The sequence below is a fragment of the Xenopus tropicalis genome, chromosome 8 (genome assembly GCF_000004195.4).
Source record: "Xenopus tropicalis strain Nigerian chromosome 8, UCB_Xtro_10.0, whole genome shotgun sequence".
NCBI lineage: Eukaryota > Metazoa > Chordata > Amphibia > Anura > Pipidae > Xenopus > Xenopus tropicalis.
The window spans coordinates 133,155,781-133,180,616 of record NC_030684.2 but is presented as its reverse complement, the minus strand read 5'-3'; the positions used below and the strand labels follow the sequence as shown (position 1 = coordinate 133,180,616).

The window sequence follows — 24,836 nt, the reverse complement described above, 5'->3', positions numbered from 1 at the left end:
TGTCATTTTATTGCCCATAAGCTGAATTTCTTCAGTAAGATCTATTTACAGTTCTTATAATATTTCAGTTTTGCTTTAAAGATGCTCTGCAGCTCTATTCCCTGTGAGCCATGGCAGAAGCCATCAAAATAGTTTTGCTAGTGTGTAAAGCGCCGAGAGACTACAAATCCCAGCGTTCCGTGTGCCGGTGACGCAATCATCCTGCGCTCAGACTGCTGACAGTTATTCCGGAAGTCTGGCGCGGCGGGATATTCAAATCCATTAGATAAACAGAGGTTCTTAGCTGAGTTCCAGGGCTGGCCGGGAGCAACTCCGCGTACAGGAATGGAGTGCAAGGCGGGAGGGCCGCCCTCCGGGGCTGCATGTAAGTGATGCACAAGGGACTGGGGACCGGTTTTATGTCAGTAATGAATGGCTCCCGGGTTTATAAGGGGCACTTGGAGTTAAAAGTACATCAGGGACGTCCAACTTGATGCTCTTTTGCTGTTGTTGGACTGCAGTTCTCTGCATCTCAGGACCATGTTGAGGATGGGATGCTCAGGGTTTTGGTGCTGCAACAGCTGGAGGGAAAGCAGGTTACATATCCCTGTATTGTCAGGGGCCCAACCCCATCTTGTTATAGTGAGCCTATGTACAACCCTTCCAAGTAAACCCAGCACCCACACCCTATACTTACCTATCTATACACTCACATACATAAACTATATATACAAACACTAATACTAACTGTAGATATTAGTATCACAATAGCCTTGGGTATTCTACTTGTTCAAAAACTCATCCAGGCCCCTCTTATAGGCATTAACAGAATCTGCCATTACCACATCACTAGGAAGGGCATTCCACAACCCCCTCACTGCCCTCACCGTGAGGAACCCCCTACCCAACATCCCCCGGCAGGGCATTCCCCAACCCCCTCACTGCCCTCACCATGAGGAACCCCCTACCCAACATCCCCCGGCAGGGAATTCCCCAACCCCCTCACTGCCCTCACCATGAGGAACCCCCTACCCAACATCCCCCGGCAGGGCATTCCCCAACCTCACTGCCCTCACCGTGAGGAACCCCCTACCCAACATCCCCCGGCAGGGCATTCCCCAACCCCCTCACTGCCCTCACCGTGAGGAACCCCCTACCCAACATCCCCCAGCAGGGCATTCCCCAACCCCCTCATTGCCCTCAACGTGAGGAACCCCCCACCGAACATCCCCCGGCAGGGCATTCCCCAACCCCCTTATTGCCCTCACCGTGAGGAACCCCCTACCCAACATCCCCCGGCAGGGCATTCCCCAACCCCCTCACTGCCCTCACCGTGAGGAACCCCCTACCCAACATCCCCCGGCAGGGCATTCCCCAACCCCCTCACTGCCCTCACCGTGAGGAACCCCCTACCCAACATCCCCCGGCAGGGCATTCCCCAACCCCTTCACTGCCCTCACCGTGAGGAACCCCCTACCCAACATCCCCCGGCAGGGCATTCCCCAACCCCCTCATTGCCCTCAACGTGAGGAACCCCCTACCCAACATCCCCCGGCAGGGCATTCCCCAACCCCCTCATTGCCCTCACCGTGAGGAACCCCCTACCCAACATCCCCCGGCAGGGCATTCCCCAACCCCCTCATTGCCCTCACCATGAGGAACCCCCTACCCAACATCCCCCGGCAGGGAATTCCCCAACCCCCTCACTGCCCTCACCATGAGGAACCCCCTACCCAACATCCCCCGGCAGGGCATTCCCCAACCCCCTCACTGCCCTCACCGTGAGGAACCCCCTACCCAACATCCCCCGGCAGGGCATTCCCCAACCTCACTGCCCTCACCGTGAGGAACCCCCTACCCAACATCCCCCGGCAGGGCATTCCCCAACCCCTTCACTGCCCTCACCGTGAGGAACCCCCTACCCAACATCCCCCGGCAGGGCATTCCCCAACCCCCTCATTGCCCTCAACGTGAGGAACCCCCTACCCAACATCCCCCGGCAGGGCATTCCCCAACCCCCTCACTGCCCTCACCGTGAGGAACCCCCTACCCAACATCCCCCGGCAGGGCATTCCCCAACCCCCTCACTGCCCTCACCATGAGGAACCCCCTACCCAACATCCCCCGGCAGGGAATTCCCCAACCCCCTCACTGCCCTCACCATGAGGAACCCCCTACCCAACATCCCCCGGCAGGGCATTCCCCAACCTCACTGCCCTCACCGTGAGGAACCCCCTACCCAACATCCCCCGGCAGGGCATTCCCCAACCCCCTCACTGCCCTCACCGTGAGGAACCCCCTACCCAACATCCCCCGGCAGGGCATTCCCCAACCCCCTCATTGCCCTCAACGTGAGGAACCCCCCACCGAACATCCCCCGGCAGGGCATTCCCCAACCCCCTTATTGCCCTCACCGTGAGGAACCCCCTACCCAACATCCCCCGGCAGGGCATTCCCCAACCCCCTCACTGCCCTCACCGTGAGGAACCCCCTACCCAACATCCCCCGGCAGGGCATTCCCCAACCCCCTCACTGCCCTCACCGTGAGGAACCCCCTACCCAACATCCCCCGGCAGGGCATTCCCCAACCCCTTCACTGCCCTCACCGTGAGGAACCCCCTACCCAACATCCCCCGGCAGGGCATTCCCCAACCCCCTCATTGCCCTCACCGTGAGGAACCCCCTACCCAACATCCCCCGGCAGGGCATTCCCCAACCCCCTCATTGCCCTCACCGTGAGGAACCCCCTACCCAACATCCCCCGGCAGGGCATTCCCCAACCCCCTCATTGCCCTCACCGTGAGGAACCCCCCACCCAACATCCCCCGGCAGGGCATTCCCCAACCCCTTCACTGCCCTCACCGTGAGGAACCCCCTACCCAACATCCCCCGGCAGGGCATTCCCCAACCCCCTCACTGCCCTCACCGTGAGGAACCCCCTACCCAACATCCCCCGGCAGGGCATTCCCCAACCTCACTGCCCTCACCGTGAGGAACCCCCTACCCAACATCCCCCGGCAGGGCATTCCCCAACCTCGCTGCCCTCACCATGAGGAACCCCCTACCCAACATCCCCCGGCAGGGCATTCCCCAACCTCACTGCCCTCACCGTGAGGAACCCCCTACCCAACATCCCCCGGCAGGGCATTCCCCAACCCCCTCGCTGCCCTCACCGTGAGGAACCCCCTACCCAACATCCCCCGGCAGGGCATTCCCCAACCCCCTCATTGCCCTCAACGTGAGGAACCCCCCACCGAACATCCCCCGGCAGGGCATTCCCCAACCCCCTTATTGCCCTCACCGTGAGGAACCCCCTACCCAACATCCCCCGGCAGGGCATTCCCCAACCCCCTCACTGCCCTCACCGTGAGGAACCCCCTACCCAACATCCCCCGGCAGGGCATTCCCCAACCCCCTCATTGCCCTCAACGTGAGGAACCCCCTACCCAACATCCCCCGGCAGGGCATTCCCCAACCCCCTCATTGCCCTCACCGTGAGGAACCCCCTACCCAACATCCCCCGGCAGGGCATTCCCCAACCCCCTCATTGCCCTCAACGTGAGGAACCCCCCACCCAACATCCCCCGGCAGGGCATTCCCCAACCCCTTCACTGCCCTCACCGTGAGGAACCCCCTACCCAACATCCCCCGGCAGGGCATTCCCCAACCCCCTCACTGCCCTCACCGTGAGGAACCCCCTACCCAACATCCCCCGGCAGGGCATTCCCCAACCTCACTGCCCTCACCGTGAGGAACCCCCTACCCAACATCCCCTGGCAGGGCATTCCCCAACCCCCTCACTGCCCTCACCGTGAGGAACCCCCTACCCAACATCCCCCGGCAGGGCATTCCCCAACCCCCTCACTGCCCTCACCGTGAGGAACCCCCTACCCAACATCCCCCGGCAGGGCATTCCCCAACCCCCTCACTGCCCTCACCGTGAGGAACACCCTACCCAACATCCCCCGGCAGGGCATTCCCCAACCCCCTCACTGCAATCACCATGAAAACCCCCTACGCTGCTTCGAATGGAAGCTCCGTTGCTCTAATCTGAAGGGGGTGCGTTGATCATTTTTATGGGAAAAAAAAAAAACCCTCTATCTGCCTATAATCCCCTCTAATGTACTTGTACAGAGTAATCATGTCCCCTCGCAAGCGCCTCTTTTCCAGAGAAAACAACCCCAACCCTGACAGTCTAACCTCATAGTTTAACCCTTCCATCCCCTTTACCAGTTTAGTTGCAGTCTCTGCACTCTCTCCAGCTCATTAATATCCTTCTTAAGGACTGGAGCCCAAAACTGCCCCCCATACTCAAGGTGAGGCCTTACCAGGGACCTATAAAGAGGCAAAAATATGTTCCATCCCTTGAGTCAATGCCCTTGTTTATACAAGACAGCACTTTATTTGCTTTAGTAGCCACAGAATAACACTGCCTGGCATTAGACAACTTGTTATCTACAAAAACCCCTAGATCCTTCTCCATTAAGGAAACCCCCAACACACTCCCATTCAGTAGATAGTTCGCGTTATTTTATTCCTACCAAAATGCATAAGTTTGCACTTTTCAACACTGAACCTCATTTACCATTTTGCTTCCCAGTTTTCCAATTTAGTCAAATCGCTCTGCAAAGCGGCAGCATACCTTGCTGTTCACTAGCCCACCCAACTGCCCGGGTGTCTGTATGAGCTGGGTAATAAAGCACAGTGTCTAGAAGAGTATAAGAATTTCACAGGCCGCACTCCAGTATAAATAATAAGGGGGGAGCAGTGGCATTGCCCATTGCATTCATACAGCACCCACTAATGCCCTCCCTTTCCCTGCAGATGAGCGCCTGACTGCTGATGAAATGGACGAGCAAAGGAGACAGAATATTGCGTACCAGTACCTGTGTCACCTAGAGGAGGCCAAACGGTGAGTGACTTCATTCTGCATTTTCCTATGGCTCTGTGCCAATGGGTGCCTCAGCTTGAGTTTGCCACGTGGTACATTCCATTCTGTGGGTCTGTATGGGACTTTTCCCAGGGAGTTTCACTAGACTAGTGATTTGTGATCCTGCCTGGCCCAGTGACATTGCCCTCAAACCGTTTTTGTAAACCTGTAATGAGACCTTTTTTTGGCAGGAGTTCATTTTTGTCCCCCAGTTTGCTAAGGCCTCACCTGAATTTCCCTTGTTGCCCCTGTTTCTCATCTTGGGTCCCCAGGTGTTGTGGGACTGCCACTACAGGCATGCTTTAAAAATTGTTTGGAGTATGCTGGTTGTTATCTAGGGAGCCAAGGTGAGACACTGGGCCTTATACTACTGTTATAGGCAGAGTGATTTACTAACAGGTGCTCTGATTTGCCAGAGTAGTGGTCAGGATGCTTGGAACATACCAATCTTGCAATGGAAGAGACCACTATACAGGTGGTCGGATAGATCACCACAGAGAGAATGTGTGAGTACTAGCAATGACTAGGGTATGAATGAAAGGTATGTTTAGATGAGTGACATGTTGCCCCCTAATTCTTCTAATTAACTAGATGGATGGAGGCCTGCCTCAATGAAGAACTGCCACCACCAACTGAGCTGGAAGAGAGTTTGCGTAATGGCGTCACTCTTGCCAAGCTGGGAAGCTTTTTCGCACCAGAGATAGTGCCACTAAAGAAAATTTATGACATTGAGCAGATGCGCTATCAGGTAAGAAAAGTAAAACTGCGACAGGTTTGGCTAAAAACTTCTCAATTGTTTTTTTTTCATTTAGTTTTTGAATTATTTGCCTTGTCTTTCCAGTTTTAAAATGGGGGTCACTGACCCCGGCAGCCGAAAAACTATTGCTCTCTGAGGCTACAATTTTATTGTGACTACTACTTTTTATTATTTGTTATTATATATTTCTGGACCCTAGCAACCAGATTGCAAACTAAAGAGCTGCTGTACAAAAAGCTGAATAATTTAAAAGGTGCAAATAATAATAAAAAAAAAACTGAAGACCAATTACAAATTCATAATATCACACTCTACAACATCCCATAAGTTAATTTTAAAGGTGAACAACCCTTTTGCTCTTTCTATGCAGTTTGTGAATGTCCGTTACAGGAACTGCAGGCATTTAACAACTTCTCTGTTCTCTGCAGGCAACTGGGCTTCATTTCCGCCACACCGACAACATCAACCATTGGCGCAAAGCTATGTGCCACATTGGGCTTCCTATGGTACGATGGGGGATTTAGCCACTTAATTTACAGTAAGATTAGGACCAACATGCCTTTTCAGTGGTTAAACTACAAATCCCATTGTTCTCTGTTGTTCATAATCTGATTCACTCCACATCCTATATCCTGCATTTGTATACTTTTTTTATTTTAGCTTTTCCAACCCGAAACAACTGATATTTATGACAAGAAAAACATGCCCCGGGTCGTGTACTGTATCCACGCTCTGAGGTGAGGGCAATTAAAGTTTATATTCTGCCCCTTAAAGGAGAACTCCAGCCTTTGCATAATGAGAAAAGTAATTGGTACATGTAATTCCTTCCGAAAGCGGAATCTTTTTGAGTGAAGACACACAGAGCTACTTAGTAGCAGCTACTTCTCATGGCTACTAAATGCCAGAAAACACTGTGCCTTAGACAATACTGAGAATTGCCTCTGCTAAAACACACGTAGAGACAGTTATCAGTAAATCATCAGCATTGTCTATTTTAGTAGCCGTGACAAGTAGCTGCTACTAGTAGCTCTGTGTGTCTTCACCCTTAGGGTTGTGGCACACGGGGAGATTAGTCGCCTGCGACAACTGGCCATCACCTTTTCTATAAACTCGGTTTACATTTCACACTTATTTCCCCACAGCTTGTACCTCTTCAGACTGGGCCTTGCTCCACAAATCCAGGATTTATATGGAAAAGTGAACTTTACAGGTACACTTCATTGTGCAATATAAATATAGTGTTACATGTACTCAGTAGAAAACAGTGTTTAGATCATTTTCATTTTTAGCATTACTGGTCTTTTATTATCATAACTCTAAAAGAAATGTAGGGGAGCATGATAAACAATGCTCTTTTATATGCAGCCCTCCCTTCTGTATAACATTTTCCTATTGGCTAGAACTGTGATCCTATCCACCTTGACTTGAACGTATGAGAAATGAGTTTAATGTGAGTCATATCAACCACTTGGTGGCAGTGCAGACCTGGAGAAAGGGCTGCTATTCGTCTGTTACGTTCCACAGACACATAGAAGGCTAAAGGATATTGCAATGTAACAGTACATAGGGCTATATAGATTGTAAGCTCTTGTGATCAGGGCCTACCCTTTTATTCTGGAACTCTTGTTTGTAAATAATTAAGTCCTGTTTTTTCCCAGTATTGTTAGGTGCTGCTAGCGTCTGTGTTGTAATATTGGTGTGTAGGTTCCATCTCAGTGCATTGTGCCTGAGTCTGAGCTTTAAGCCAGCACATTAGAACTGCTTTCAGCTAACCTATTGTTTCTCCTACTCCCATGTAACTGGAGGAGTCCCAAGCCGGACTTGGATTTCTTACTATTGAGTGCTATTCTGATACCTACTGGGAGCTGCTATCTTGCTCCCTTCCCATTGTTCTGCTGATCGGCTGCTGGGAGGGGGGATATCACTCCAACTTGCAGCGCAGCAGTAAAGTGTGAGTGAAGGTTATCAGAGCACAGGTCACATGGCTGTGGCACCCTGGGAAATTAATATAGCTAGCCCCATGGAAAAAAACAGATTACAATGCAGGATTCTGCTGCAGAAACTCTATTAACTGATGGGTTTTGAAAAAAAAAATATATTTTCCTATCCTAAGACAGTATTCCTTAAAGAGATGCATTGAGGAATATAGTGAAACAGGGGAGACAGCTATCTCCAGTAACCAGTGCTCTTTATGTTTCTGCAGAGGAGGAAATAAACAACATGAAATGTGAGCTGGACAAGTACGGGCTGCAGATGCCGGCATTTAGCAAGATCGGTGGGATTCTGGCTAATGAGCTCTCTGTCGATGAAGCTGCAGGTGGGAAACTTTTAATATTTGAAAGAGATTTTTTCTTTCCACAATGGCTTTAATAGATCTGTGTGTTGTGAGAGTGAAATCATACGTTAGCAAGCGTGGGGGGGCTATTATTAAAGTATGTTTTATGGATAGTTAATTGGGGCCCAGCTTGCGCAAGAAATTTGCAGGTGAATACTTATTTGCTGCTAGAGGTACCCCTGGAACTATAGTAGGGTGACTGTTACCCCAATGTTTCTATATATCTGTAACCTTGTTATGGGCTAAGGGGGCCCAGCCTGAAGGCCATTTAGGGGGAGATTTGGGGTGAGTGTTTATTTGTGCCCTGGGTACCCCTGGAACTATAGCAGGGTGACTGTTACCCCAATGTTTCTATATATCTGTAACCTTGTTATGGGCTAAGGGGGCCCAGCCTGAAGGCCAGTTAGGGGGGGGATTTTGGGTGAGTGCTTATTTGTGCCCTGGGTACCCCTGGAACTATAGCAGGGTGACTGTTACCCCAATGTTTCTATATATCTGTAACCTTGTTATGGGCTAAGGGGGCCCAGCCTGAAGGCCAGTTAGGGGGGGATTTGGGGTGAGTGCTTATTTGTGCCCTGGGTACCCCTGGAACTATAGCAGGGTGACTGTTACCCCAATGTTTCTATATATCTGTAACCTTGTTATGAGCTAAGGGGGCTTATTTGCTGCCCTGGGTACCCTAGAAAATTAGGAGAGTGACTGTTTTCATATACTGTATGTTTTTTGTTTTTTGTTTGTTAATGAAGTAACTATAAACTTGTCCACTATCCTCAGTTCATGCTGCAGTCATTGCCATCAATGAAGCCATTGAAAGAGGCGTAGTGGGGGAAACCATGTCTGCCCTTCGCAATCCCAATGCCATGCTGGTAAACCTGAATGAGAAATTGGCAGCAGTGTACCAGGAGTTTCTCTGTCAAGCCAAATCTATGAAAGCGGCCAATGCAAGGAATAAGGTATGGTGGGAACTGGGGTTTGATAGGCAATATATAAAAAAGTTGTTGCCAGTTTGTCTAATTAATTTCCCATATATTTGAAGGCTCTGCAGAATTCTCCGGAAACCCTAGATATATACGATCAGTGCCTCACTCAGGCTGAGATACAGGGAAACATCAACAAAGTCAATGGTAACCAGCATGTGTTTGTGCAAATGCTTTTTTTCCATAGTGATGTGATTTGGGATTGGCAAATATTGGTTCCACAGTGGCTATATAGCCAATTCCATTTGGACCTATTTTTGTATATCAGTAAATATATAGGGAGAAGGAGTGTTCTCTTTTCTACTATACACTATACTCTCATTCTTTGTTATCTCTTAGGGAAATTTAAATGGCTAGTACAAGTGATCGTCTGGTAACGTTCTGTACCAGTTAATATTCTGTAAAGGGATTTTTACCTACATGACACTTCCCCTTTATTTAATAACCTTCCAGTGAATGCAGCCTTGGAATACGTGGATGAAGCTTTGGAGAGAAAAGATTCCCAGGCCCTTTACACGGCTCTGCAGGACTCTGTTCTGATGCTGCGCAGGCTCCGCAGGGAGAATGCAGAATGGTACCTGGAGCAACTCACCGTAGATCGGGAACAGAAGGGCTTGGTGAGTCTCCTTTGGGAGAGAATGCTCCGAGATGGCAGATATAAGCACATAATGTGATTCTAAATTAGGAGCATTCAGGATTATTCATTCTTTATTGTTCTTTCAGGAGCTGGGTTATATGGACCTGCTGGAGAGAGAGGAGATCCAGGCAGGAGTGGATGTAGCCAATGAAACCTCAAGCAGAGAACATGCCAGTAAGTTCTTGTTATGGATTATGCAGGGCCGTCATCTGGTTCTGAATGGAAAGGAAGTGTTAGTAGTTCCAATACGTCATAAAATGTATATATTGTAACTTCACTGAGGTTTTGACTTTTTATTGTTCCAGTGGGTAAGGCAGTCGCACGCATCAACACGGCCATTCGCCAAGGGGACCCTGCACAAACGGTTAAGGAGCTGTCTAACCCAGAGGCGCAGCTTCCTGATGTGTACCCTTTTGCTGCTCAGCTTTATCAGCAGGAGTTGTCGGTGCTGCAAGGGCAGAGCCCTCAGGTGAGGGATGTTTCTACTTTTAATCCTATAGAACAGTGCTGTCCAATTTATTACATGTAATTGGCAGATTATATCTTATACAGCAAGTTCAAGGGCCAGTTTAAATTACAATGACTGTCATATAATGAATGTCTATGGAGTCTCTGAGCCGACTGAGGGCCACAAAAATCCTTTGGAGGGCCACATCCGGCCCACAGGCCTCCAGTTGGACAGCCCTGATATAGAAGACTGAAGGAGGCATATTTGTATCGGTGGCCAGCTGTTTATACAGATGATTTGTGTTGTACGCAGGGAGCACTGGTACAAGAGGAGTTGTTTGTGGCGGTGGAGATGCTTTCCGCTGTAGCTCTGATCAATCGGGCCATAGAAGCCGGGGATTTAAATGGATTCTGGACCAATCTGGTGAGCGCAGCACTTGGGTTGTCAGACGTGGAAGAAGAAAACCTTCAGAGGTGAGTGACGCTGACTCTTTGAATATCATACCTTGACCCAAGTACTGCTCCAGTTCTTACAGGAGATGATTAATTCAAACCCTTCTGTTGGGTTTAAAGGTACTTCAACAAACTAACCAAGCTGAAGCGCCAGAGTCACCAGGAAGGTTCCCCATTCCTGAGCTGGAATGATCTGCAGACCTGCGTCAATAACACTAATCTCTCCATACAAGAGGAGCACGATAGTAAGTGCATTGTGGCCTGAAGGTGGTTTATGGCTACCAGGCAAGACTTATGGTAGCCTTAGGACAGCCTTTTTGAAAGTTTGTTATTCTCAGTGCATCTCTGTCACCACCATCATTTATTGTTGCACTGTAGATACTTTTACTGCTTTCATATGGAGTTAAAGCAAGTCATTTGGCTGCCTCCCATTGCAGCAGTGCAAATTATGCTCGCACGTAAACCAAGAAAGGAGTTTACATTCCATTTAACTCTTTACTGACCGTTCCCTCTTTTATTTTTTTTTTAATGCAGAAATCCTGGCAGTCAGCCTGATTAATGAAGCCCTAGGGCAGAACGACCCACAGAAAACATTCTCCGCTTTGCTAATGCCTGCGGCAGAGCTCACAGACATCGCCCTTCCAGCGGCCTGTTTGTATCATCGAATTCTGACTGGCGCCCTGAGGCGCAAAAAACAGGTAGATATGGGTGGGTGTGGTTTAAGGGTGCCCCTTAATTCCTGTGGCTTTCAACCTCATCACAGCCACATGTGGTGCTTATTTTATGGATTTTCTTACATAAAGACATTATGGGAAATCCAAAAGCCTATATATAAGTTTACTCATAAATTGTTTCCTCCCCAGATGACCAAAGATGACAATGCAGTGCTTTGGTTAGAAGAAATCAAGCAAGGCGTTTCCCAAGCAAACCTGGAGAATGCAAGGGCTCAAAAATGTATGTACCAATTCCAATTAACGGTTTTGTGACTTGGCAATACAATACCATTAACCTTTTTTTTGGTGATGTTTTATGTAGTGGCTCTTGGAATCGCTGCCATCAACCAATCCATAAAGGAAGGAAAGGCCTCCCAGACTGTGCGAGTCCTACGTAATCCTGACGCTCTGCTCTCTGGGGTGGTGATGGAGTGTGCCCAGGCCTATCAGAATGAACTTGCCCGGATAATGAATGCAAAGAGGAAAAATGGTATGTGGAAATCACTGCACTACCTGCCCAAACATATCCATAATTGGCACCAGAAATAAATGCCCCTGATTGGTAATGGCAAGGCACTGTAGTTAGCAAGCCATTGCTGGCAATCCTGGTATATTCATTAATAACCTTCTGATGTAAGTAATGAGCATATTCCTATTGCCAAAAAGTGACTTGGCTCCTCCTTGCTTTATGCCCAGGTGATGCGACCAACTACTGGGTGAAACACACGGTTAAGGAAAGGGGGGATTTTTACTTCCATCTGCGCACATTTAACGGCACGTGGGACAAGCCTCCAGGGTTCAGCCCTAGTTCCACGCACTTATCCCGGGAGGAGATCCAGGTATTATCTTTCCCCCCCGAGTTCTATTGGAATCTGTAACCTGAAGAGGCCTTCATATATCAACATGAAATATTTCAAAATATTATTTTTTGTATATATTTTTGGTGGGTTAAAAAGGTTTTTGAATTGTAGTTTCCTTCTATGCTTTTTCAGTCTGCAGTCAACAAAGTGACCAGTGGGTTTAAGAGGGAGCGGCGATGGGAAGCCAATACCGATTTTGTGGTGAAGCTCCAAGCACTAATGAGAGGTTACCTTGTCCGAAAGGCCTACGCTGAAAGGCTGCACGTGTTGCACAGGCAGGTTCCAGCCGTCACCTTAATCCAGGTACCCATATATTGGACTAAAGCTGCTTTTTATTGCTTATAAAGCTCATTCCTCCCATTGCAGAGACTTCCTACATTTAACTTTAAGGCGAGTGCAAGACATATCACTGTTAGAAGTGGTTTAAAAGGAATGGTCCTCTTGTAGGATGAAGACGCAGCACTTACCCTGGAAACCAGATAGCAACACACAACACAGAAACCCCTAATATACCTATCACTGTAATCTGTTCCCAATCCAACTGCAAAACAGTTCCCTTTCTGCATCATTTGAAATCCTGGAAGGGGAGGAGGGAATAAAGCATTGATGTTACAACGCAAGTGACAAATTATATCAGGAGACGTGTTTCTTAACACTTTTTAAATGTTGCAGAACTACAATTTCCATCAAGCATTGACACTTTGTCACTGGAGAGTTTTAGCTCTGCAACATCTGGGGACACAGGTGTAAACCATAGCTTCCCAAACTGTAGGGTTCTGTGCAGTCCTAGATACTCTTGACTATAACAGGATGACTTATATATGTTTTGTTTTTTTTTTTGTGTAGGGGTCATGGCAGAAATGTCATACTAAACTACATATTGAAATATACTCCCCTTCTATGGCTGCACACTCTCTCTCTTGGGCAACGTTTCACTAAGGGTGAAGACACATGGAGCTACTTAGTAGCAGCTACTTGTCATGGCTACTAAACACCAGAAAATCCCCTGCCATAGACAATACTGATAATTGCCTCTGCTAAAACACGGTAGACATGTAGAGTGTGTTCTCACCCTAAGAGCTGCTGTCCTAAATCCTAAACATGATGATGAGGCTGTCTCTGTGCTGTGCTTACAGGCCCACTGGAGAGGTTACAGGCAACGGAGGGCTTACTTACGGAGGCTAAGCTACCTACGCAGAAACACAGCCGCTATCATTAAGGTAAGTATTATGCTAAACTACAGCTCTCTGCACATTTGACCTTCGGATGATCTGTGATTCGTAGATGAATAACAAATGGTTAGCATACTTCAACTAACTTTGTTTGTGTCTAAAGTGATTCTGCTACTCCCCTGGCACAAATCAATGATGTCATTGCCTTTATATGTGAGTTTTCATGATCATGGAGTTCCAGGCAACAAATCCCATACCTGTAATATAGATGCATAGTTTAAAAACATGTATCTGTTGGCTCTGGCTAAAGGGGACAGCCACGCAACCCAATGTGTATTGGCTGTGTGCTCTTATGAGCACTTTTGCACTATACATTTGTTTTTACACTGCTAATATCTTGAAAGTATAACAAGAGCGCCCCCTGCTATTCTGTCTGAGAGGGGCAGATGGACCTCTAAAGTTGTCTCCTGCTGCTGCTTTGCTCAAACTTCATTCGATTCAAGCTTTTGGAGAACTGAACGGCGCATCTGTTATACATTTATGATATTAGCAGTATTAAATTGCTAATTATTGTGAAACTGAAAAGAATTATACACATTGTAAAGGTGCACACTGAGCCGTGTGAGTGGATAATGTTCCCTTTTAACTTGTATTATTCTGGATTGCATTTCAGGCTGTGGAGCTGGCATTACCATTCCTGTGTGTAAATAAACATTTCCTTTTATTCAACATTTACACGGCATACGCCAATTTATGTTACTACTGAAATGTACACAATGGGAAAAACCCTCACGAAAAGCAGCTTTTTGATGATTTTAATGAGCGTTATGTCTGTGTTTAGATCCAGTCCCTGGTGAGGATGTGGCTGGCTCGAAGGAAATACCGCCAGCGGCTCAGGTTTTTCAGGAGGAACGTAAGTGATCCCAGAGTTGATTGGTATGAAAGGCTTTTACAATTTATTTTACAATATCGGAGGTATTTTTCAAAAGCAACCATAAAACCCTGGTTAATAGGATTTCAGGCATGGAGTTAAAACAGAGCTAAAACATTAGGGAATACACTGTTACAGTGCAGCAGGGCTGCCGTACACATAGCATGAAAGCAGCATTTGCGAATAGAAGCCAATAGCAAGGTTTACATTATGATGGATAAATTATATTAAATTATACCCCATTTTTTTGCCCTAATATTTTAGATTGCCAGCGTGATTAAAATCCAGGCCTTCTTCAGGGCTAGCAAGGCCAGAGAAGACTACAGAATGCTGGGTAAGGCTGCTGCTAAATGAATGCTTTTGGTTATGAATGTACAAGAGCTCAGTTAAATTAAGTTCCCCTGATCCCTCAACCCTTCCTGCCTAAGGCTTCCAATTGTTGCCTCCAAGGGCTGCCTATTCAAGAGACCAGGTAATATTCATCTGAGACTCAGGGAAAACATAAAGTATAACTGGGGTTGCACTCAATAACCAGAAAACACCCATCTAATACTGCCCCAGTCAGGTAGAAGGGGAAGAGGTGTATCCTTGTTATACTGATAATGTCAGAATGTGTTTCCCATCAACAAAGCAAAGTGATGACATCACTTAATTTTACAAGGGCTTGCCCCTAGGGGGTCTCTATAGGTCCTATAGTTGACCTGGGGGGGAGGGGGTTCTGGGAGTTGCACTTATACTGTAGCTAGAGTGCTGAAGGTTGCCTATCAATGCTAGCAGTAATTGTAGCAAGAAATATCATGCTTAGTTTTCTCTTAAAGGAAAACTATACCCCCAAACAATGTAGGTCTCTATAAAAATATATTGCATAAAAAATATGCTCATAAACGATCTGTTGTTTAAGCATTCATTCAGGGGGTATAGTTTTCCTAACAAATACAATTCCTCCATGTTTCAATGTTCTTCAGTCCACGCCAAGAACCCGCCACTGGGCACCCTCCGGAAGTTTGCGCATCTCCTGGAGCAGAGCGAGAGGGACTTCTGGGAGGAACGGGAGGTTATGAAGCTGCGAGAAGAGGTGGTGAAAAAGATCCGGTCCAACCAGCGTTTGGAGAATGACCTCAATCTGATGGACATAAAGATCGGGCTCCTGGTCAAGAACAGGATTACCCTGCAGGTGCTTGACTTTTCTATGTCGTAAAACTTACAATTACAATTGATGGGTTTTATAATGTCATCATTTTTATTGTAGAAAGCTTTTACTTGACCTTTGACTATCGTCTTCTTCACAGGAAGTGGTTTCCCACTGCAAGAAGCTGACCAAGAAAAACAAAGAGCAGCTGTCCGATCTTATGGCCATTGATAAACAGAAAGGGTTGAAGTCTCTGAGTAAGGAGAAGCGCCAGAAGTTGGAAGCCTACCAGAACCTCTTCTATCTTCTACAGGTGACTTGTCACCCTTTTAAATGTCCTTTAATGGCCACAATATACTTTCTATTTTACAGGCAACGTTCTCATCCTACTACTATTATGCCTGACTCATTACATTAATGGCTGTTTTCGGGTGGCCACACACCAAATGATTTCAGGCCACACCTAATGCTTGTTTTCTATTAACTGACACAACAGGAGGTTTAGGCACGGTCTTTGCTGAATAATGGTGTAAGTGCATGATACCGACCAGTGAAACTGGTGCCCTCTGGTTTTAATTGCCTATAAGACGATTATAACCCAACAGGAGTGGTATGAGAGAATAAAAGGATGGCTGTAGCCAGGCAGCCAATAATAAATACAAGCAAGTCAGACAGCGCTTTATACAAGCTAGGGGGAACAGAGCACGGAAGCAATATTTTAATACAATCTAATAAATAAAGGGAAAGTGGCCCTAAATGAGATTTTATCATGTTTATATGGAACTGATTTTTCTGTGCATCAGACCCAGCCGGAATACATGGCCAAGCTAATCTTCCAGATGCCTCAGAACAAGTCCACTAAATTCATGGAGTCGGTAACCTTCACGCTGTACAACTATGCATCCAATCGCAGAGAAGCCTATCTTCTGCTCAAGCTGTTCCGTACCGCCCTACAAGAGGAAATCAAGTAAGTTCTCCCACTAGTGACCACATTCTGTCTATACCTTATACCAAATAATAATAATAACTTTCCCTTTTTATCTGTAGCTCCAAAGTTGACAAAGTACAAGATATCATAACTGGTAACCCGACAGTCATTCGCCTGCTGGTGAGTTTTTACCGCAGTGCCCGGGGGCAAAACGCCCTGCGCCATATTTTGGGAAACGTGGTTAAAGAAGTGATACAGGACAAAACGTTGAACATAAGGATGAACCCCGTGGAGATCTACAAGACTTGGATCAATCAAGTGGAGACTCAGACTGGCAAGAAGAGGTAAGTCTGAGGCACTGCTTTTTATTTCATTGGCTTTGCTACATAGTCGGGTGTCTAAAGTGAGATGTGTATGGTCCCGCAGCACCCTGCCCTATGATGTCACTCCAGAACAAGCGCTCACACACCAGGAAGTCCAAAGGCGAATGGATATCTGCATCCGAAATTTGATTGCAGTGACTGACAAGTTCTTTTCCACCATCTTGGCCAACGTCGATCAGATTCCGTGAGTAACCAATGAGACGTCAGCATGGGTCGCCAAATGTCAGGCAAACAAGTTAGAATGAGTCTATATTGCAAAATGTATGTTTCTTATGTCTCCCATGTTTTTTCTGCCACATAGGTATGGGATGCGTTATGTTGCCAAAGTGCTGAAAAACTCCCTGAGCCAAAAATTCCCCAGTGCCCAAGAGCATGATATCCATAAGGTAATATGATCAACCCCTGTAGCTTCCTATTTCCCTACTGACTGGGTCATCACTACTAGAACTGCTGCTTTCTGCCCTAGATTGTAGGCAACTTGCTGTATTACCGTTTTATGAACCCGGCTGTGGTAGCCCCAGATGCCTTCGATATCATTGATCTCTCCGCTGGGGGGACACTTCACCCGGATCAGCGCCGTACGCTCGGCTCCATTGCTAAAGTTCTCCAACACGCCGCTGCCAACAAAATGTTTGAGGATTCTCATCTCGGCCTCCTCAACCAGTATCTAGAGGAGACGTACTGGAAGTTCAGGTCTGTGTTTCCATTTCATTCCCTGATATGTCAGGTTCTGCTTTACTAACCAGTCAAGAAAAGGAGCTTAAAGGGGGAGATCACCTTTAAACTAACAAGCAGCTTTCCAGTTTAGAATTTCAGCAACTATTTGGTTGCTAGGATCTTGTTTACCTTAGCAACCAAGCAGTGTTTTAAATGAGAGACTGCAATATGATTAGGAGAGGGCCTGAATAAAAAGTAACAATAACAATAAACCTGTAGCTCACAGAGAAATAGATTTTGGCTGCCAGGGTCAGTGACCCCCCCCCCCAATTTGAAAGCTGGTGAGATGTAGAAGACGAAAGAAAATAATTCAAAAAGTTATAAAAATAAATTAATGAAGACTAATTACAAAGTTGCTAGAAGTAGGACATTCTATAATATATTAAAGTTAACTTTAAACCACCCCTTTAACTGGATATATCTGCAGGCTAATAGGTGCAAAGTTTGCTCCACATGTGGCAACCAATCATATGTTAGTATTTATAATTCACCTGTTTAACACTTAGTATCTGTTATAGCATTATACCTCTATATATACCCAGCCAGCATGCATTGGTCTTATTGTACAGGTAATAAAGGCTTTATTTTATTGGTTACAGGAAGTTTATCCGCACTGCATGTACCGTGCCAGAGCCAGAAGAAAGGTTTAACATAGACGAGTACTCCGAGATGGTGAACATGACCAAGCCAGTCATTTACATCACTGTCGGGGAGCTGATCGATACACACAAGGTGAGGAAGCCTTTAGTTCCCCAGGTATATACACAAGGGAGGCTGCTGTTCTCTCATAATGTAATTGAGGGTAGATTGTAAGCTCTTTTGGGCAGGGCCCTCTTCACCTCTTGTATCGGTTACTGATTGCTTTATATGTTACTCTGTATGTCCAATGTATGTAACCCACTTATTGTACAGCGCTGCGGGATATGTTGGCGCTTTATAAATAAATGTTAATGTAGTGTAATGTAAAACCTTCTTGTTGTTTTTAGCTGTTGGTAGAACACCAGGATTCAATCGCTCCTGACCACAAGGATCCAATCCATGAGCTTCTGGAGGATATTGGGGAGGTGCCTACAGTCCAATCTCTAATTGGTATGAGACCATTTCCACATTATTGGTTACAACAAGGGCTACTAAACCCTACAGATGTCTTGTTGGGTTGTGCTTAGTACAGTGGGATACCTATACAGGTACGGGATCAGTTATCCGGAAACCCGTTATCCAAGTTCTGAAATACAGAAAGGCCATCTCCAATAGACTACATTATAAGCAAATAATGTAATTAAATACATTTTTTTAAAATGATTTCCTTTTTCTTTGTAATAATAAAACAGTACCTGTACTTGATCCCAACTAAGATATAATTACCCCTTATTGGGGCAGAACAGCCCTATTGGGTTTATTTCATGGTTAAATGATTCCCTTTTCTCTGTAATAATAAAACAGTACCTGTACTTGATCCCAGCTAAGATATAATTACCCCTTATTGGGGCAGAACAGCCCTATTGGGTTTATTTCATGGTTAAATGATTCCCTTTTCTCTGTAATAATAAAACAGTACCTGTACTTGATCCCAACTAAGATATAATTACCCCTTATTGGGGGCAGAACAGCCCTATTGGGTTTATTTAATGGTTAAATGATTCCCTTTTCTCTGTAATAATAAAACAGTACCTGTACTTGATCTCAACTAAGATATAGTTTAATGCTTTTTGGAGGTAAAACAATCCTATTAGGTTTATTTTATCTTTAAATTACGGAAAGATCTCTTATACGTAAAACCCCAGGTCCCGAGCATTCTGTATAAAAGGTCCCATACCTGTACTGGCATAGATATAGGAAATCTCTCTGTGCAGGCTGTAAGCAAATCTCAGCTGGTCATATAGTATCTATAGCTATATTACTTGTATGAGGGGCAGTTTTTCGTCTCACATATACACAGTGATGTTAGATTATGGCTACAGAGACAGTTTCTAATTGAGCTTACACAGGGGGATTACACATTTGAAAGGCTATGATACCTAATAACTAAAGTCCCTATCACATTCACGCTCACTACGGTAGGTTTTAGCAGGAGCAATTTAAACTGCCTCTGTGTGTGGGAGGAAAGCAGAGGTACCCAAAGGAAACCCACACAAGCATGGGGAGAGTATACAGACTTCCTGCATAGTGGAAGCAAAGACAGGATCCCAGTGCTGCCATTCAGTCTTAGCCAGCATTTACCTTGCATTACAGTAACCTGTGGGTGATTTGCTTCCAGGTGAAAGTACCTCAAACCTCAGCGATGTCGGCTCAGAACAAGCTCTGGCTCCGCTAAGGAAGCTGGAGATGTCTCTCACTCTCACCAACAAGTTTGACATGATGGAAAGCAATGCTGAAGCAATGGACACTCAAGGACTGTTACTGAGGTGAGAAGTGCATGCCTTGGGCATCTGTCCCTTTGTGCACCAATAGATTATTTCATATATCCAGAACTATAGAAATAGGATAGAGGATGCTGGGAGTTGAACCCTGGTAAGCGTCGTTGTTCTGCATTGCCTAAATACTCATTCGCTCTGTTTTCATCCGCTGCAGCACAAAGCACTTGCTGGTAGATGTTATCCAGACACAGCCTGGGGATACCCTAGCAGAACTTCTGTACACTTCCGCTTCTGCCCAGCAGGTGGGTAAATAGCTGCTTCTGACTAATCAAATGGGATCCAATCAGATCACAGAAGAAATGATAGTAGTGAGCAGGGTTTCCCTTTTCCTTTTTCCTAGTCATTGTTAGAAATGAACCTTCTATATTGGCCACTAAATGATGCAGTGTCATTGGAGGTAATGGTACAAAATGTCTGATGCCTACAACATTTTTTTTGTAATGACATATATAAACCCAACCCAGCCAATTAGCAGAGCTATATATTATAAACATAAATTATTCTCTAAATGAGATGTGGGTTCAGTGGGGATGCCCATGTGACGTCTTGTAACATGTTCCAGTGGGTGCATCTTAGGTGCATCAAATCCTGCTCAGTACAGCCCCAAACCTATCGCAGGGCCTGCCTCTTATCTGGAACATACCAGGTAATTTCTAAGGGATGCCCCCCCATAAAGCTTTGCTCCAGTGCAGTTTACTTGTGTGTGTAAGAACATTACAAACAATGAATAGTGAATCTGGGTTTTGATTAGGAAGCGTCACATCTCTACTTGATGAATCAACGAGCCAGACGAGAAGCCAAGACCCCAGAAAAAATGAAGCGCCATCGGTCGCTGCTGGGCAACAGCCAACTTACCATAGAGGAGAAGAAACGCAGGATTATCCGGAACCTGAGGAGGCTGGAAAGCCTGGGGCTGGTGTCCTCTGATAATGAGTATCAGGAGATTATCAACATGATCGCTAAGGTATACATATCCTGCTAGGGTATATTTGGTTGCTTAATCCCTCCAGCAGAAATACCCCAATCATTTTTTTTAATCTGCTGGTCAGGCAGGGGGGCAAATACTAAGGTCGATTGATGTTTGGTCATTGGTTAGCACATATACCCGGGGGTAGTATCTGACATGCCAATGGTGCCATGGGTATCATCCTTTTATGTGAATCCAAAGTGATTTTATGTAACAAAGATTACATGTTTGACCCCCTGTAGGACATCCGTAACCAGAGAAGATACCGGCAGCACCGTAAGGCAGAACTGGTAAAGCTCCGGCAGACCATGCAGCGGCTGCACTGTAAAACTGCCTTCCACGAGGAGCAGATAGACTTCTACAATCAATACATTAAGACCTGCCTAGATAATCTGGCAGCCAACCATAAGTAAGTGTCTTTGTAAATGGCAAATTGGACCCCCTGCAGTGTGTGGGGGCAGCCTGTAGCCCATGATATACTGTTGCCATATTCGGCGAACCCCTGGCACCCCTAGATTTCATATTAATGTGTCACTTTTTGTGCCCATCAATGACTTTCAATTTTTTTTTCTAAGGAATTCTGGGAAGAATAAAAAGCAGACATCCCTCAATTACACAGCTGCCAGGCTCCACGAGAAGGGGGTTCTGCTTGAAATCGAAGACCTCCCATTTAGCCAGTGAGTACCGTGTTTGCTGCTTTGCAATATGCTGTGACTGTTTGACCTGTGGCAATGGTGAGAAGCATATAGAATCTATAGGATTATGGTCAAGCAGGTTTGCCTTTTATTCAGGAGAGCTGGACTGCTTGTTCTAGAGCAGGCCAAGCCAAACACTACTGAAGACTCTAAGCTAACTTATAGGGTTTCTTTGCAAAGCCCCCCTTACACTTTCCTCGCTCTGTTCTCATTTCTCAGATTCCGTAACGTTATTTTTGACATAACCCCTTGTGACGAACCTGGAAAATTCCAAGTCAAGACAAAGTTCTTGGGAGTCGACATGGAGAAATTCCAGCTTCACTACCAGGTTAGTAGTAACCATGTTGGTTTTTTCCTGTGACATAAAGGATAGAGAGCAGTTAACCAAGGGTAAAAGCACCAGTATAAGGGTGGGCTCGTTCTGGATCAGGACAGTTAGAGAAATGTAGGTTCCCTGGTATGTTCCCTGGTATGTTAGTGATCTGGTAGATAACTACCGGCACAAAAACAATTGTCATTTTCTCCTCCAGGATCTGCTGCAGCTGCAATATGAAGGGGTAGCCGTCATGAAGATGTTCGATAAAGCCAAGATCAATGTCAACCTGCTCATATTCCTGCTCAACAAGAAGTTCTTCCGGAATTAACGGCTCCTCTGCATAAGGAAGTACTTTATAAAAAAGCATAGCAGCCGATTGCATCCCAGGTTATGCCGGCACATTTTTATGACGACCCACGGAGTGGAGATTATGTGGACTTCAACCTATATAACTTTGCTTATAGGTGTAAAACACAGGAGGATTCCCTCAATCTGAATATGCCCAGACACCCATGCTCAGAGCAGTTAATTACAATAAGCATTGGCCTGACCTGGAGATGTATAACTCCTCCTTGCTCAGTGTCTGCTACGTGCCAAGTATTATTTATTGTCATTTCGGCAGTGGAATCTCTTTGATTCCACCAAAGCGTATTGGCTCCATGCAGAGCATATAGCACTGGCTGCTGTATTTATATATAATATTATAGATTAGAGAAATCTGTACCCAGATAACCACGCTAACAATAGTAATAGTATTGGCCCATATCCTCATTTCAGGCTTCTTAAGCATTCTCTAATGAGGAGGATGGGCTGTCTAATTGTATTTAACCAGTAAATTGTAGTGACAATTTCTGCCATTTATCTGACAGAAACTAGAACCACATGTGCCCTGTATAATTCTGGGGCCACCGCATAGATGCCCGCACTAATAAAAGGCTTCCTAAAGTTTTGGAAGCCATTTTATTGGGTTAAATGTGCCTACGACTTGTTGCACTGCCTTCATCATGTTCTGCCATTAGCCCGGGCTTAATTTGCTAGTGGCGTCCATGTTGGCTTAGCAAACGGCTTGGGACTGCATTTTGCAACCGCTACCTGCTGCTGTGTAGCCCTGACTAGCGCTGATCCATTGGAGGTGATGGGTACAGGTTCTGAGCATAAATATTGATGGCAACGACTACTTTTTAGCTCCAAAACTTGGATACATATGTTCAGGGGATGCACAATATAGTCCTAAGCCATTAGCAAGGCCTGCTTTGGATTCCTTATAATTAGAGAAACCTTATGTTTTTCTATATTTAAATTTTTTTTTTTAATGAACACTAAAATGCTTTTCGGTTAAACTTTTTGACAGATCTAGAAGAAAAAAAGCTCCTCCTTTATGGAATTATTCAGACTTCGAGTTAGAACAGTGAGCAGTTTGAAGCACTTCCCCACTGCCTAGTCTAGCCGTTTAGATGAGACTGCATTACTGCAAAATGATTGGCTGGAGACAGTCAAAGGATGGCCGTCCATGTTATCAGGTTAGTCAGTCACTACACCTGTTAGGGGGAAGACACATGGAGCTACTAGCAGCAGCTACTAAAATAGACAATGCTGATCATTTACTGATAATTGTCTCTCCGTGTGTTTTAGCAGAGGCAATTCTCAGTATTGTCTACGGCAGGGGATTTTCTGGAGTTTAGTAGCCATGAAAAAGTAGCTGCTACTAAATAGCTCCGTGTGTCTTCACCCTTAAACACAGTACTGTGTGCTAGTAAGTTGATTATGTACCCAAATGATTGCAGATAAATACTAAAAAGTATAATATAAAAGTAATTCTTGATTATGCACCTTAATACATAACTTGGCCTCTGCACCTAGAACCTTCACCTCTGGCTAGCAGATATACCTGTGGAACGTTCCTTACTGGGAGACCTCTGATTGTATGAGAGGACCCGGCCATGCTGTGGCGAGGTTAGGTTCCATAGGTACCAATTTACAGTCTTAGATTCCCATAAGCTTCAGGGAGTTCAGAAAGCAGGCACTGTGGGCCACCTTGTGTGTGTGTGTATGTGTATATATATATATATATATATATATATATATAATATATATATATATATATATATATATTATATATATATATATATATATATATATATATATATATATATATATATATATATATATATATAATATATCTTGTGTTTTTCAATCATGAGTCAATCACTTGCCTTTATGTGCTCCCCCTTTTCCCAACACTGGGCCCCCAGATGTGTCAGGAAAACAGCAGTTGTGACAACATCTGGGGACCAAAGGTTAAGAACAAGGGCCCTAAATATTTGGGATGGGGGAGCAGTTTTTTGACGCTCGATCACCCTTTGCCTTGGGTGTCCAGCCATTGTATTGCACTTGTGTATCCACGATTGTCCCCCCTCAAATCTGTACCTTCTTTTCCTTTTCCATGTTGTCCTATCAAACCTTTTAATAAAGCCACATTTTATATAAACTGCTCTCCCTGTGTGTGTGAGCGTCGTCGCCTTCCTTCGCTTTTACACGGTTATTCATCTCCCCTTCCCTGCACAGAGGCAATTTTGCCCTTTAATGCGCAGAGGTATTAAGCAGTTTAGATAAGTAATTGTTTTGCAGGCTGCTGAAATGAGATCACAATAGGCTGACGGCACACAGACTCCCACGGTGAGACGGGCGATCGCTGGGATACGTCAGTAAAGTTGCTTTTATTTCCCCCCCTCGACTCCTCGCAAATCTTGTTTTTGTTTTCTTGCCTCAGTAAACGTATCTCTGGGTTCTAAAACTGTCAACAACAAGGTAGCAGGCAGGGTTGTGTCCAAACTGACGTCTTTAATTGAAGCAGTGTTGCTCTTCTGCTCACTTCCAGCAGGGGGCGCCCACCCTGGTTTCCTGTGACTGAAGTTAGTACTGTAGTATATGTATGATATATAAACTTTCTATTCAAGACTGACCGCTGTCCCAGTTTCCTAGTTGGGTATAGTGCTGCCCCCTGCTGTACACGAAAAGGATTTCAATTCGTTCTTCATCTGCAACCTTTCCTCTCTTACTCTCTCCCCCCTGCTGCGAATGTGTGTAATCAAT

The 24,836-nt window shown here is 45.7% G+C and overlaps 1 protein-coding gene across 1 annotated transcript; it reads left to right on the top strand.

The window, feature by feature from the left end:
• Positions 1-213: 213 nt before the first annotated feature.
• Positions 214-24,231, top strand: iqgap3 (IQ motif containing GTPase activating protein 3). The gene is made up of 38 exons (XM_004918911.4): positions 214-364; positions 4,804-4,891; positions 5,501-5,657; positions 6,095-6,172; positions 6,327-6,403; positions 6,809-6,876; positions 7,870-7,983; positions 8,776-8,954; positions 9,038-9,125; positions 9,432-9,595; positions 9,702-9,789; positions 9,921-10,084; positions 10,376-10,536; positions 10,636-10,760; positions 11,050-11,213; positions 11,379-11,469; positions 11,551-11,718; positions 11,925-12,067; positions 12,221-12,391; positions 13,225-13,308; positions 14,102-14,173; positions 14,456-14,525; positions 15,157-15,365; positions 15,481-15,633; positions 16,124-16,287; positions 16,368-16,592; positions 16,675-16,815; positions 16,933-17,017; positions 17,098-17,324; positions 17,948-18,080; positions 18,335-18,437; positions 19,606-19,753; positions 19,920-20,007; positions 20,517-20,729; positions 20,975-21,141; positions 21,308-21,409; positions 21,647-21,755; positions 21,958-24,231. Exons 1-38 carry the CDS (start codon positions 325-327, stop codon positions 22,069-22,071), a joined length of 4,935 nt encoding a protein of 1,644 aa, XP_004918968.1. The 5' UTR covers positions 214-324; the 3' UTR covers positions 22,072-24,231.
• The last annotated feature ends 605 nt before the right edge of the window (positions 24,232-24,836 follow it).

Excerpts from the sequence above, each read along its gene's own strand:
- iqgap3 (XM_004918911.4), top strand. The coding sequence starts at position 325 with ATGGAGTGCAAGGCGGGAGGGCCGCCCTCCGGGGCTGCAT. Across the intron at positions 10,085-10,375 it reads TGCAAGGGCAGAGCCCTCAG|GGAGCACTGGTACAAGAGGA; the intron begins GTGAGGGATGTT and ends TGTTGTACGCAG. Across the intron at positions 21,142-21,307 it reads AATCTGGCAGCCAACCATAA|GAATTCTGGGAAGAATAAAA; the intron begins GTAAGTGTCTTT and ends TTTTTTTCTAAG.